At 51.1% G+C, this 15,771-nt stretch overlaps 1 protein-coding gene across 1 annotated transcript in view; it reads left to right on the top strand.

The window, feature by feature from the left end:
- The window catches only part of LOC124465427 (plexin-A2-like), a 42,657-nt gene extending 26,898 nt beyond the window's left edge, over positions 1–15,759 (top strand). The window contains 7 exon segments of the mRNA XM_047017196.1: positions 3,934–4,173; positions 4,435–4,578; positions 5,092–5,326; positions 7,274–7,416; positions 8,113–8,381; positions 14,696–14,762; positions 15,204–15,759. Coding sequence (XP_046873152.1) covers positions 3,934–4,173; positions 4,435–4,578; positions 5,092–5,326; positions 7,274–7,416; positions 8,113–8,381; positions 14,696–14,762; positions 15,204–15,401 — 1,296 coding nt within the window. The 3' untranslated portion in view covers positions 15,402–15,759.
- The last annotated feature ends 12 nt before the right edge of the window (positions 15,760–15,771 follow it).

Below are 15,771 nucleotides of genomic sequence, written 5' to 3'. Positions count from 1 at the left end.
AGCATCCTTTCTTCATTCTTTTATGGAGCAGTCGTCACCCCCCCCCCCACACACACACACACAGACACACACACACACACACCAGCAGAGCCGCGCTGAGCCGTCTAGCACAGAGCCTGCCTGCCTTTGATTCCACCCTACAACCAGCCTTGTGAATTTTTATTAACTGCTGAGGTTACAATTATGGATCTCTTCATCCCTTCCTCACCCCTTTGTGGCTGGGGGAGGCAAACAGCAGTGCAGCCTAGCAATCAGGGCCTGCCGCCTGTCAAACGGCCTTCAAAGCATCACCTGCCTCCCTCTAAATTGCCTCGCTCGTCTCCCTCCCTCGTGTCACCTGCGAAGATTCACAAAGAAGCTGCCTCGGAATGGGAGACAATTTTCTTTTGCGACGGGCTCTGGTACCTGTCACCGGTTCACAATTGGAACATTAATCATTGTCTTGATTAAAGTTAAAAGGTTTATTCTTCAGCCTCCACCCATCATCATCTTTTCCCGTGAGAATCAAGCCGCCGCGGTTTGGGCTCTTAAGTTGTCTGGTGTGATACTGGGAAAAGGGCTGGGGTGCGGCGGGCACCGTCAGGTGCTGTTTGAGCTGATCACAGACATACTCTACAAGAGGAGCTCCCAAATGTAGCATTTCTCGCCCCCTATACAATCACACAGCCAGGAAGGAACAATGTCTCAAAGAATAACATCTCCCTAAGAGGCACATTATAAACACCCCTGGTGCACATTAGATGGTGAGATTTCCATCGAATGAAACTATCATCTGTTCTTCCTACATCCGTTGGACAGCCTCTCCCAGGCTCCTCTCCCCCTCCAGTCTCTTCACTTGCTTCACGCTCCATCCATTGTGCTCCAGCCAAGTCCCCCTTCTCCTCCGCTGCCATCATCCATCGCTCCACCTCTCCCTCCTGGCCACAGGCCCGTAACACGTGTCCATCGACAGTGGAACAACACTGGGCATTATTCAACTCTCGCAGCAGGGCTGGCAGACATCTCCAAGCAGCAAACTCATTTACTGGGAGAACATTTTTCACCTTCAGCCTGGTGGTGCAGCAAACTGCTACATGAACCAGTCCAGGCAGACAGACAGACAGACAGACAGACAGGCAGGCAGGCAGGCAGGCAGGCAGGCAGGCAGGCAGGCAGGCAGGCAGGCAGGCAGGCAGGCAGGCAGGGTTTGAACACGGACACGAGTAGCTGCCAGCAGTATCTACAGTAGCAGTTGGTAGAAACAGCAGGCACGGAGGAGGATAGATTGAGTGTAGGACTGGGACCACTCATAAGAAACCATCATGCAACCGGTGACTCCTAACCCCCTCAGCCCTGGAGCCCAGCCCAGCCCTCAGATGCTGCCATGCTGTGTCTCCATCCAGGACCACAGCTCATGTCTGGGATGCCCTGGAGCCACTTTGCATTGGATGTGAAGAGTTCACATGCAGTCATTTGCAGTCTGAATATGGAGACTTTGGGGAACCAGCCGGATGTGCTAGCTGGTATACTGACTGATCTGGTACAGTACGTAAGCATAAGGATTAGTTTCAACACAATGACGTCTAATATATGATACCGCCCCAAAAAGAAATCTCAGCCTTTCCACCGATCCCTCTAAGCTATGGCAGTGCTCAGGTGCACCATTTGCCCCATCACTACCCACAATCACATCCCCTGCTATCCCCCGCAAGGCATCATTCCTCCCATCACTGGCCGTAAGGCCCTAAGCTCATTGGCTTATTCTTCCAGTCCTCTCCCTGGATTGGCTGCTGTCATCGTCATGCCACAGCCTCGTGTGATGAGCGGCTCAGAAGACAGGACGCAGTGAAGGGAAGGATTTTCGAGAAGGAAGAGACAAAAGAAAACAAAAAAGAAACCTCTCAAAAAAAGAAAACGCTGGAAAAGAGTGTTGACGGCGTGTGTTGAAAACAGGCGGTGCGGTGTGCGGCTCGGGTTGAACAGATGGTGGAAGGAGCCATCGTTGACTTGCAAATAGCTGTCTGCACCCACCAAGACAGAGCCAGCGACAGCAGCATCTGTGCCCGTCTCTCTCACATGTCAGTTTATCGCTGCCGCGAGGAAAAACTGTGCGCAACTTTTACTTTCACTGTCGGCCGGGAAGCGGAATGATCTGCTGCTCATTCAGATGAATTGGTCAGGAGTGTGTCGTGTAAGTAAACACACTTCCGGCAGATAGCCATCACCAGAGTAGCAGATAAGATGGAATTAGAGTGTAAACCTTCCCTTACTCTCTCCTCTCCCTCTTACTGAGCTGTTCTCTGCATCCTGTAACAGGATTAGGACATGCTTGGAAAAGTGTGTCACCGGCGCTCTCCGTTTCTATCCATTTTTAAAAGGCTCTTTCTCGCTCTCTCTTTCTCTCTCTCTCTATCTCCCTATCTACATCCCTCTCTCTCTCTCCTTTTCTTTCCTGCTCTCTCACTCGCTCTCGTTTTCTTTCTGTTTTGCTGTCTCCAGCTCCCCCCTGCTCTGTATCTCTCTCTCTTTCTCTCTCCATCTTTCTTCCTGTTTCTCTCTGCCTCTCTCTCCATCCCTCTCTCTCATACTCCAGTTCTCTTACATGAAAGCCAGGGTTGTAGAGGGCTGTATGATGTCATTCCACTCCAGGAGTCACCGGGGAGGTTGTCCCGGCCCACACACGCTGGGCTGTGGCTGCAGCTGGCTCAGCTGCGATGTGGGAACCGTGTTTCTGCGGTTCTGTCTTCCTCCTGAACCCGCCTTAGTGTGCTGTGGAACCAGCCCAGAGAACCAAGAGTACTAAACAGACCCTTAATAATTGATTCCAGTACCCCCACACACACAAGAAAAACACACACAGACCAAGAGACACTGTTGTAGTAGTCCCTAGCTCAAAAAGCATGTCTGGAGCATGTCCCTCCCCACAAACTGCCCCCCCCCCCCCTATCTCTCTCTCTCTCTCTCTCTCTCTCTCTGTCTCTCTGTCTCTCTCTCTGTCTCTCAGTCTCTCTCCTCCCTATACAGTGTACAGTATATGTGAGTTGTTGGGAGCAGGCAGAGTGTGTTTGAATCGATCCCCCTGCCCTCCCCCCAGCAGGCAGAGTGTGATTGTATCAAGCCCCCCCCCCTCCCCCCAGCAGGCAGCAGCACAACAGGTAGGAGGCGTGGCACCTCCCCAGCTCACGACAGCTTTGAATATATTTAGCTCTAATGAGGTCATACCATCGGGAGAGAGCCAAGCATGACAGAGAGATAGGGGAGAGAGAAGTAGGTGAGAGAGTGGGATCAACATCTCCAGGTGAAGCATCGACAATCAAACGCTCCTCCCTGCTGTGAGCTGTGAGCTGGGACAGGGCTTCCCTGGGAGAGAGAGAGGTGTCAGTCCTATACAGCTGTACTGTGTATACCTGGCAGGTCCCTCTGAAGCTGGATGGACTAACCCTTCCAGTCAGTCACAAGGGTGAAGGTCAGAGAAGGACAGACGACATTCCGTCATTTCCACTTCCATTGTTCGAGGCGTCCATGGCAACACTCAAAGACTGGTTTAATGAAAGCAGGAAAATCCATCCATCCTCTTTTCCTCTGGAAGTGTGTTGTAGCACGAGCGAGATCAGACCTTAAAGTTCCCACCAGGTGTAATAGCCATGTTCATGTTAGCCATGCAGTACCAGTGTGTGCTTGTCATAGGGGGGAATATGAGTAGTGGTGCTCGACACTGGCTGTGCCGTGTGCTGTGTGTGTGGAAAGCAGAGCAGCTCTGTCTGATCCTGCCTCTCCAGCCTGTGTTCATGTTTCATTTCAGGAGAACTCAGGTTATTAGAGCATGAGCTCGTACGAGTGCAGCGGCTCTGCTGCTTGTTAGTGCAACAGCACGTCTCTGAAGGACTATCAGAAGCTCACCTCTCTCTCTCTCTCTCTCTCTCTCTCTCTCTCTGTCTCTCTCTCTTTCCCCAGGTGTGTAAGGTTCTGAACGCCACCAGTATGAGCTGCTTTGCCCCCTCCCTGGTAACAGAGTACCGCCCCGGTCTGGACTCAGTCAAGCACGCCGACGAGTTTGGCTTTGTGTTCAACAACGTCCAGGCTCTGCTGGTCTACAACAACACCAACTTCCTGTACTACCCCAACCCCTACTTCGAACCGCTCAGCACCAACGGGGTCCTGGAGCAGAAGCCTGGCTCGCCTATCATCCTCAAGGTAGGGAGGAACCCCTGGCAGGAGCTGGGTGTGTGTGTGTGTGGGGGGGGGGGGGGGGGGGGGGGGGGGCTGCCCTCCTCCTCTCCCCTCCTCTCCCCGTCACTGCCCTTCTGACATCCATCAAGGAGATGTGCTGACAATGCGAAACCATGTTTGTGTTTGGGTTCATTGACTGCTATAGTGAGCGTGTGATGTGATCGAAGGGTTCCCCACCTCACACCTGCCCACCACCCCACCCCCCTTCCTCTATCTCCCCCACAGGGCAGAAACCTGGTGCCCCCGGCCTCAGGGGGGGTGAAGCTCAACTACACCGTGCTGATTGGGGACACCCCCTGCTCCGTCACTGTGTCCGAGAGCCAGCTGCTCTGTGAGCCCCCGAATCTCACCGGACAGTACAAAATCATGGTTAGTGTGGACCCTCTGTGTGTGTGTGTGTGTGTGTGTGTGTGTGTGTGTGTGTGTGTGTGTGTGTGTGTGTGTGTGTGTGTGTGTGTGTATTTTGGTAGGGAGTGAGTGGGAGTGTGTGTGTCTGCTTGTGGGTGTGGGTGTGGGAGTGTTTGAAAGAGAGTAAGTGATTTATTTTCCATAGTGTTTGACCTGTGAACGCCATTATGTTTGCACTCGTCATTGTTCATTCAGCTGGAGGAAGCAGAACACAGGGAACACAGTATGACAGCCCTAGCTGTCAAAAGGTTTCACAGGAATCCAGTGCAATTATTTCTACTACTCTGCTCTATTGAGTGCATGCCCCAGAACACTTCACTTCTCTCGGAAGATCAGCGTGCAGGGGTGTGTGTGTGTGTGTGTGTGTGTGTGTGTGTGTGTAGGGTTGGTTGGTGTGTGTGAGAGTCTGGATGTGTTCATTTCTTCATCCAGTACAATGTCTTGTAATCCACTGTGTATGTGTGTGTGTCCCAGGTCCAGGTGGGTGGTCTCCACGTGTCTCCGGGCGCGGTCCACATCCTGTCTGACAGCCTGCTCACCCTCCCGGCCATCGTCAGCATCGCCGCTGGCGGCGGCCTGCTCCTCATCATCGTCATCCTCGTCCTCATCGCCTACAAACGCAAGTCACGAGAGAATGACCTCACTCTCAAGCGCCTGCAGATGCAGATGGACAACCTGGAGTCCAGGGTGGCGCTGGAGTGCAAGGAAGGTGAGAACCCCTCGGACATCAGGACAAATACAAACTTCAGTGCAATAAAACTGTTCGAAAACCATTCCTCTTACTACTCACACTACTATTACAGTACAAAACATCCTAACACAATACTAATACTTGTATGTAGACTAATAATTCTACATGAATAATTATTGTGAATAATTATTAATGACCTCACCTCACTTTCTGTTGCCCTTAACTATGACACCATCTGAAGCCATCTGTGACATTGCTTGTAAAAAGGGGGTAGACATTTAATTGGATTTGATCTAATTATGTACACTGTGCCCTTGGTACACTAGCTTTAGCTTCTGTAGCATAAAATACAAATCCCAGCAGCTCCTCAGTGTGTGACAGTGTAAAGTTCATCAATTGTGGTTCACATGTGCCGAGTTCAATGATATTAAAAGCATAGATGGGCGTTTCTGTGGAGTGCCTAGGAAGGAGTTCAGTGGTGTTGCATAATGTAATAGTAATTACGGCAAATGTGGGTCAGTGATTCATGTTTTTGCCTGACACACACACACACGTCTGCCCTGCCCGCGACCCCTATCGTGGCACACCCTATTTCCAGAAGGCCTTCTGCTCTCCCACTGACGCACATCCACTGTACCTCCACGCACACAGGCACACGCCGTGACCTCCTCACACACAATGTCTAACACAGCGGAGGAAACTCAACTGTACGTTTAGGAGATCTGGAACGGCATCATCATTTTTATTTCATAGTGGCCTTTTTCCCGACTCCCGGAGAGAGCGTGTGAGCGCGGGGTGTCTTTCAGAGGCGTGCAGGGGCTGTTCCCTCAGGGATGTGGTGCAGCGGCTGACTTCACCTGTCTGACTGTACAGACAACACTCTCTGATGGCCCTTTTTAGTAGTATTGTTTCGGGGCACTAGGACACTACCTCACTCAGGTAGTTTCCGTCAGGCTGGTAAGTGACGTAGGGAATGCAGCGGGCTGGAGGACACATGGTTTTTACCAGACGGAGAGAAAGCCACAGGCAGCCAGGAATGACTTGTTTGTCACATGATAGGATTCAACCTACCAATAACATAATCCCATTTGGATTGTCTGCGTACAACCTGTTCTGATGCTGCATCAGTGGCCTTTTATGGACTTTTATGGAAATTGTGATTTTAATGAACAGAATGTTACTCCTGAGAGTTTGAAGGAGAGTCCAGTTTGGTCTGTCTACCAGGCTTTTTTACAAGGATCTGTTGCTGATCCCCTCCTGCTAGCTTTAATAGGCTTACATTGTGGTGTGTGTGTGTTTTTTGTCTGTTTGAGTATAATGGAGTGAAAGGGTGAGAGAGAGGTTGATGGAGGCATATTACAGAGTAAGGCGTGGAGTGTCTATGGTCCCAGAAGCAGACAGACAGACAGACGTCTGGTGGAGAGGGGTCTCATGTTTAAACCGTCAGCAGCTGAGGAGGCATGGCCCCAGGGTGGATTTAGACGGGTACCTGGGCCCCCCACAGGAGTGTGTGTCTGAGCCCTGGTGCAGGGCAAGGCTGTAGTGAGAGGAGGAGGAAGAGTGTAGGGGGAGGGGTGGGGGGGTGTTTGCCCTCAGGGCAGAGAAGGGCCCAGGACACAGACAGGATGGGGCCAATTAGCACAGCTCACCTGCAGCCTCAGCACACACACCTGCCAATTTATTGGCCAGAAGAGTGTTATCCCCCTCTCTCTCCGCTCTCCTTCCTCGCTCCCTCGGTGCGGGTGCCAGGTGTGGTGTTATCTGCTCTTCTCTTTGTTTCTTCTGGAGAAATACTCGATTTAGTGACTTATTTCTGACATCGATAGATCCTAGGGTTTTAGCCGTCAGTTTTTTGCATTGTGCGAGGAGATGTTGCTTGGGGTGTATTTGACTCACGGCCTTTCCTGTCTCTCTCTCTCTCTCTCTCTCTCTCTCTCTCTCTCTCTCTCTCTCTCTCTCTCTCAGCCTTCGCAGAGCTGCAGACGGACATCAACGAGCTGACCAGCGATCTGGACCGCGCTGGCATCCCCCACCTGGACTACAGAACCTACGCCATGAGGGTGCTCTTCCCCGGCATAGAGGACCACCCTGTACTGAGGGAGCTGGAGGTGAGCATGGAGATGGAGGGAGAGGGAGGGAGGTGTGGGGGGAGACAGAAGGAGGAGGGACAGAGAGGATATGGACCGAGAGGGGGGGGAGAGAGAGGGAGGGAGTGATATGGAGACAGCGAAAGAAAGGGAGAGAAAATTGTGTTGTTAATTGTTACCACCATCCTCCAGCACTGCCTCCATATCTAGCTCAAAGCCCTGGGGGAGAGAGAGTGTATGAACCAGCCTGCCTCTTTGCCCTCTGGTCACACACACACACACACTCACACTCACACACATCATTCCAGGGTAAACAGGGCCCAATACAGGGTCCCAGCCGGCAGCTATTTCATCCACCAGTAGCTCCAGTATGAGGAGTAATGAACTGGGTAATGCCCAATGCTCTGCCTGCCCTGGGAGCTTGGCAGAGCTGGAGTTGGCGCTCCGTGTAGCTGTTTAATACCACAGCTGCTCCCAGGCCAGCCAGAGGCTAGCTCTACTGCGCAGTGCTGCATGATATAGAACAGGTCATAGGGCTGTGGAGGACCTAATAGTGCAGCTTCATAAGAGATGTTTAATGGAGGGTCTAGTATGTCAGAGTTTCATAACAGTATTTACGATCTCCAAGCAGCAATTGTCCCTGTGCAGTCGAATGTCACCACTAAATCAAGGATTTCTTCAGTGACAATTATGAAATGTGTGTGTGTGTGTGTGCAGGTGTCTGGTAACGGCCAGCTGCACGTGGAGAAGGCTCTGAAGGTGTTTGGTCAGCTCATCAACAACAAGGTGTTCCTCCTGACCTTCATCCGCACGCTGGAGATGCAGCGCTCCTTCTCCATGCGCGACCGTGGCAACGTGGCGTCGCTCATCATGACGGCGCTGCAGGGGCGCCTGGAGTACGCCACTGACGTGCTCAAGCACCTGCTGTCTGACCTCATCGAGCGCAACCTGGAGAGCAAGAACCACCCCAAGCTGCTGCTGCGCAGGTGGGACACCACGCACGCACGCCAAGCACACACACACACACACGCCATCCCTCAGTCTCACGCTCCGTTTTGGTGCCTTCTGTCGACTGAATGGGAGGCCTTAAAAGATGCTTGGACCTTTAAAAAATGCTTTTTTACTGGGGAGAATATTAGAATATATTTCCCCCCCCAAACAGAGTGTAGAGACACTGTCCTTCCTCACGTCCACTATAACCCCCCCCCCCCCCCCCCCCCCACCCCGCAGTGTGAGAACAGGCCCTGTCACTCTCTCAGCCTCCGAGCTTCTGCTGCTTCTGAAACTTTAATCAGCAGCTCGGCTCTCTCTCTGCTCCTGTCTTTCTACTTCTGTCTCTTTGCTCCTGTCTATCTGCTCCTGTCTCTCTCTCTCCCTCCTCTCTATCTCTCTCTCCTCTCTCTCTCTCTCTCTCTCTCTCTCTCTCTCTCTCTCTCTCTCTCTCTCTCTCTATCTATCTCTCTCTCCTGTCTCTCTGCTCCTGTCTCTCTCATCTTGTTTCCGCTCCACATTGTTTCTGGGAAACTCAGTCCTGTGTTAAATCTTTAAATATCCCCAGCTCTCCCCTTCTCTACTGTCTCCGGTGGGTGAGGGTGGAGGACAGAGTTAAGCAGACAGGCTTCACCCAGGCTCATTACTGTAGCCCGGCAAGGACCATTTTGTCCTATGCGTGTGCGTGTGTGTGTGTGTGTGTGTGCGTGTGTGTGTGTCACAGTGTGAGACTGCAGTACTGTCAGACAAAGCCCCCATTCGGATGCAAATGCAAGCAGTGTTCTCTTCTGTAAAGGCCGTCATTATCAGTCAAAGTAAATAAAATCCGAGAGCGAGAGAGAAAAGAGAAAGAGTGTGAAAGACAGAGAGAGACAGAGAGAGTGCCGGAGAGGGAAGCGGTGGCAGAGGTAAATGGACCTGGATTAAGCTGTTGTTTCCTGACAGGCGTTCCAGCATGGCCCTGCCATGTTCATTATCTGCTGCCATTAGGAACACAATATTGTAATCCTGCTGTCTCACTGCCCAGACGCCACGCCTAAGTGTTCCATAGTTTTTAGATTACACTCCCTTTCTGAAAAGAATTGAAAGGATTACCGATTTGACACGGCGCTTCGTGGCTGTCCTCGTCTTGTGTTTTGGAGGAGGGCTTTGTGAGGAACATCTTTAGGATGAGTCATCACAACGGGAATCTGCGCTCGTTCTCTGATCAGGAAGTGAAGCGTTCCACTGGCCCGTAATCATGGCTTCACGTGGCTACTGGGGTTTGTTCAGCTACCCAGGGTGGACTGTTATAGGCTTGGTTGCTGCAGTCCTGCTTTGTTGTGTTTCATTTTGTTTTTATTGTCCTCCGATAATAGCCCACCAATTAGAAGAAGTGGGTATATTGGCCAGGACACGATCTACATGTTAATAATACATCAGGTACACACAGACGCTATCTTGCCTCCTCGCTTCGCATCCTGTTCCCCAGCTGGGTGTGTGCACGTGTGTGAGAGAGAAGTAGATAAAGACTGAGAGAGACAAGCCCCTTTTAAACTCTGATCCCTCAATATTGCCATGAGAAGACCCCTATTATGCCGGCTTTGCTTGTTTACAGGGATTCAACAGAGTCGACATAATGCTGCCCTGTGAGTGATTTCAGATTAGCGTGATGTATTTCCCAAATCAGAAGCGTGGCGTTAGCATCCAGTGAGCGCATCCCGCATGCCAGCTCTCCCTTTTACACAGACGTCGTTTCGGCTCTGTGACTACCTCCGCTGCCAGCTTAATGCCTGTACAACAATCACCCCCCCCGTTCCGTGTTTATACCTTTTATACAGAACTGTGAGGCGGCAAATAGGCGCAACATTCCCGCCTTGAACAGACAAGGTTCAAACAGTGTAAAAGGGGCTATAGAGAGAGACACAGAGAAATAGAGAGAGAGAGAGAGAGAGAGAGAGAGAGAGAGAGAGAGAGAGAGAGAGAGAGAGAGAGAGGGATATAAATGGACAGTTAGGTGTGGTATCCTGGGCTGTTAGTAAGCTGGTGTAGGGTAGAAGTGCTGTGTGGCAGCAGTCGTGGTCCTGGTGCTGTGGATGAATGATTCATGCTGGTACAGGCTGAGTAGCTGGTTAACAAGGCCAGTGGACAGAAGCTGGGCCGGGTCATTTCACCTACTTCCTGCCTCATCCATATTATAGATGTGGTTTCGAGTGTACTGGGTCTTATGACCATGTCCTAATGACTGGGCCTGCCAGGGCTCTCTCCATGCTGAAGCAAAGTACGTTTTCACCAAGACTGGGACGCCTGACCTTTGGAAGAAAACCATTTACAACAGGAAGAGCACAGATGAATGCTTATAAATAGCTGCATCTGTCCCAGTGTTTCAGCCCTGCAGTATTAATGGAGGGCCCACGCTCCCATGAGTCTGGGCATCCAGAGCAGGGGACGGGGATGCATCACAGCATCAGGCCCCTTTCACCAGCAGGCTGCAGTATGGGGTCTGTGTCTATTTGGGTCTTTCCATGGCTTCTCTCCCAGGTTATGCACCTGCTGTAGGAGAGACCCACACAGTGTCTCTTCAGCTATTAACATCTGACATCAGTCTATCAGGAGCACTTTTCTAGACAGGTGTAGCATGTGGAGATCCGTGTGGAAGAAAGTCGCATGCGGATGGTGTGGGTGTGTGTTGTGTGTGTGAGAGACCGTGTGTGCCAGTGTGGTTGTTAAGTACCTAGGCGAGCGGGCGGGGGCGGAGGGCGTGTGTGTGTGTGTGTGGGTGTGGGAGGGGGCTCTGACAGGCCAGTGGTGTGATCTGATGTGGCTGCTCCTGTACCAGAGTCTTAATTATTGAGCCCTTCTCCAGGAGCGAGCTCCAGTGAGATGATGGAGTGTCATGCTAGCACCAGAGGGGGGGGGGAGATGGAGGGATGACTTGGGGTGGAGTGGGGAGGGCAAGAGAGTAGTGATGGTGGCTGGGACATGGTGAAAAGGGAGAGCTGACAGCTGGAGGGCAGGTAGACTGCAGGACTTAGACAGAAGCTGTCGGCGATGGTGATCAGTCTCTCCTTCCTTACTGCATGTCCTGGATCCTAGGCGTACTATACAGAGATCCTACACACCATTATGCAGATGGCTCCTACACACGATCCAGCTTTGTTCAGGAAGGTACTGTATAACACAGTACACCGAGAGAAACAAGACACAAGAGCAGTAGTTCCTTAAATGCAGATGCTCTTCTATCAGCCAGCCAGGCTCCAGAGTCCTTGAGGTCACGGCTGAAGTGTCCACTTCTGTTTGTCTGAGCTTCCTTTTTAGACTAGTTGGATCCTAGCCCACTACTTTGAGTCTGTAAAAGCTTGCCACCTCTCTGACCTGAAATTGGCCCAGTCTCAATCTCAAACATGAGATTGCATTCCCGGGCTAAAAGCTTTTTGAAAGCCGTTAGTCTTTTGACAGTCTGTCCTTGTCTCTCCTATTCCATCTTCTCCTCGCCAGAGCTGTTGTTTGGCTGTGTAGTGTTCTGTACCATTAGGCTGACTTGTCGTTGCTCTCTGTATCTCTCCCTCGCTTCCTCAATGTCTCTCTCCAATTCTCTCTTTTGTCGTGCTTTTATTCCTGAGGACACTTCCATCTTCTTTGTCCCTCTGCCCATGTTCCCTCCTCCTCTCGTTCTCTCTGTCCGTCCCCCCCTGTCTCACTGTCCCTTTTCTCTTCTTTCTGTCTGTCTACGATGTTAGACCCCCCCCGTCTAAGCAGTGACACCTTAGCAAGCCTACTGCTTTCATGAGACCCCTTCTTGGACAGGTTGTGTTCATCTCTCTGTCCCCTCTCTCTCTCTTTCGCTCTCCCTTCCGTTGTCTTCCACGCCCTTCCTCCCTTTGTCTCGCATACTTGTAATGGAACAACTGATTTCTTGTTCTGCAGTGCCTCTCTCTCTCTCTCTCTCTCTATCTCTCTCTCTCCTCTCTCTCTCTCTCTCCTCTCTCTCTCTCTCTCTCTCTCTCTCTCTCTCTCTCTCTCTCTATTGCTTCAGTTCAGGGGTTTCCTAATGGTATTCCCATGCTTCCCAGCACAGCAGTGTTATCCAACAAAATGGTGTACCTACGTGTGTGCGTGTGTAGATTTTGCCCTCTATTCGAAGACGGTGTGTTGCCCACTAAGCTGTCCCCTCGTCGCTTGTTTCCCAGCAGCAGGAGAAGGCAGAGGAACAGCAAGCCTCTGGTGACGCTCTACGGGACAATGAAACCCTCATGTTCATTAATGAGTCTCAATTAAAAGAGGAGATGGAGAAGAGAGGGGAGAAGGGGGGGAACAGAGCGGTGTCTCCCTAAGCCATCCAGAGATATTAAGGAGACTCAACACAGCCCCTCGCACAAAAGGCTCCATTTGATTTCCTATTGTGGGACTTGCTGAGCTTATTAAAATGCCTAATAGCTTTCATTAACTTCTTACAACACTCTGCTCCCTGTCTGGGTGGGGGAGAAGGGCAGGTGGGGGGAGGCTTCTGTGTGGGAACTGAGGGGGCAATTACTTGGGAAAACGTGGGTATTGTCCTAAAAACACTTTCTTTTTGGGGGTTGATTCAGCTTGAAAACACAGCGCACGGGCGTCTTTGGAGACGCCTCATTATTCCTTCAGATGAAGTCTTCAAATAAAGCAGGAGAGATGCCCACGCTGCATGCAGTGTGGGAGCTGTTGTTGTTCTAATGTGGGACTGTGTGTGGATGGGGAAGTGTGTGTGTGTGTGTGTTGTAACACTCTCCTCATTGGACAACATAGAAGATGTCCATGGATGTCCATCCATCCATCCATCCAGTAGACAGCATAGTGACCGGCACACACAAACATAACACACACCACGCACACACTCATACACAGATGGGGACAGAACCGTTAATAATTCAGAAACAGCCTCCAGGCCTGACAGACAACGGCACCTCCATACATTGAACAAAGGACCATGGTGGGAAATAACTTTTGTGTGTTGGTGTGTAGTTTAGTGTGTGCATAGCTGCACTCACTTTGCCTCGGTAAGTTTGATCTCGGTTCCGTTGGACACGTGTGTGTGCATGAGTCATCTCATATTCCTTCAAACACAGGATAGATAGCGCAATTATCTCAGTAATCATGATTATCTCACTGACTGTCCATTCAGACAGTGAATGGATGTAATCATCCCTGGTCTATTCGCTGGCTGGCTGTCCTGATACTAGGGGAGCTAGAGCCTAGCTGGGCTGGTCTGTCTCCTTATTGCCTGCCAGTTCTGATGCCCCCCCCCCACACACACACACACCCTCCCCCCCCCCCCCCACACACACACACACCAATATCACCACCACAGGCTTCAGCCATAATCACAGTGCTTTTCCCTTTCCCACCCCTAAGAGGGCCATTTTCTGTCTGAACATTGTGTGTGAGAATATGTGAGTGTGTGCGTGTGTGTGTGGGGCCAGGTAAACATGCCACTTGAGCCCCATGAGCCCCCCAGGCAGAGCAGGTGTGGGTTAGAGCTGTGCTAATGATGATGTTAGCAGGTAGAAACACCGCTAAGATATAAGGAGGAAGAAGGTGAGAGAGAGCAGGTCATTCTAAGAACAAGACGAAGAGGAGAGGATGTCGTCATTTGCTTTCCCAGCACGCCAACTCTGACGGAGAGAGAGAGAGACATAAAGAGGGAGGCCTGTACAGTTAGATGTTGGTATTCAGGACCAAGCTCACATTGTAACCCTTTCATCTATCTTTCATGCTCGTTAACCACTCCTATCTGGGTGCTTTTCTCCTTCATCTCTCTCAGGCTCTCCCCGTTTTTTATTTTCCTTAATAACTCTCGTTTTATCCCTTGTCTCTACCTGGGGCTATCTGGGGAATCAGGGCTCGAGCTGTTTGTCTTGGCACGGAAAGAGGGATGAACAAGCGGAGTGGATGAAAGAGAGAGCGCTTCTTCTCATTCCTCCTCTCTCGGTTGGAAAGTGTCTGGAGGTCACTGCACACTCTTGTATTTTCATGCCCAATCAACCCCAACAGTGTGTGTGTGTGTGGACCTGTGTGTGTTTGCTCACTCAGACGTTACCTGTCCATGACAGAGCAGCTGAGTCTCATCACAGCAGTAGCTCTTCTCTCTTCACACACCGTGTTCTAGACCTCGCAAAGCCTCACTGCCTCACGCCCCCACAGCGCCCCCACAGCGCCCCCACAGCGCCCCCCACAGCGCCCCCACAGCACTCCCACAGCGCTCCCCCGGCACAGGAAGAACACTCCCACAGCCTGTGGTAATCCAGCTGTTGAAGGTACCACTCAAACCTCAGACTTTGTTTCTCTTTGCCTTCAGGACGGAGTCTGTGGCAGAGAAGATGCTGACCAACTGGTTTGCCTTCCTTCTCCACAAGTTCCTTAAGGTGAGTGGTTTCTGTGTGTCTGTTGTCTGGGCCTCGGTGTGAGGGTTTTCAGGGGCCATGTGGCCGTTTCATGTGCCCATCCTGCCCACCAATACCCACCCACCGACCCCCCCCACCCCACCCACACACCCCGCCCACCACTTCCTGCCTCTCAGACAGACGGGAGCAGTCACAGCAGAGCCAAACAAATGGCAGTCTTGGAACCTGTCATGTTCCTCAGATAAATAATGCAAGATAATGCTGCCTGATATGTGTGTGGCTTATCTCAGTAGGAGTATTAGTCATTTTACAGTGAGTAATGTGAAGCTCATTGGAATTCTTTCCAGTGGGAAGGCTTCATTTCTGACGTTTTTCTTGTCGAGGTTTGGTGTTATGTATTAGGCTCTTGCGTCTTCTCATGTTCTATTTGTGTGTGTGTGTGTGTGTGTGTGCTCTTTGCAGGAGTGTGCAGGGGAGCCTCTCTTCATGCTGTACTGTGCCATCAAGCAGCAGATGGAGAAGGGTCCTATAGACGCCATCACCGGAGAGGCTCGCTACTCCCTTAGCGAGGACAAGCTCATCAGACAGCAGATAGAATACAAGACCCTGGTCAGTCATACACACACCATCACACACACACTCACACACTATTACATATAAACAATCACACAAACACTCACAGCAACTAAACTTTTTCCATGTCAATTCTAATCCCAAATCCCTTAATAGTGATACTTTAGCAGTGTGAGGGCTTTAGTTCTGTCACTACTGGGTAGATAATGATCTTGTTGGTGACAGTGTTGCTCCAACAGCAGAGCGGGAAGCCACTCACAAACACACACACACAGACACACAGACACACAGACACACACTCACAAACACACACACACAGACACACAGACACACAGACACACACACACACACAGCAGCAGCAGCACTCCAGTGCAACATGACAAAGCTCTGATTGCTCTGACAGGGACTGGGGCTCATTACCGGCTAATACCCCGCCAGAGCTGGAAATTGGTGTCCC

The sequence above is a fragment of the Hypomesus transpacificus genome, unplaced genomic scaffold (genome assembly GCF_021917145.1).
Source record: "Hypomesus transpacificus isolate Combined female unplaced genomic scaffold, fHypTra1 scaffold_494, whole genome shotgun sequence".
Lineage (NCBI taxonomy): Eukaryota > Metazoa > Chordata > Actinopteri > Osmeriformes > Osmeridae > Hypomesus > Hypomesus transpacificus.
Note: the sequence above shows the minus strand (reverse complement) of the source record. Positions and strands in the feature narration are given on the sequence as shown.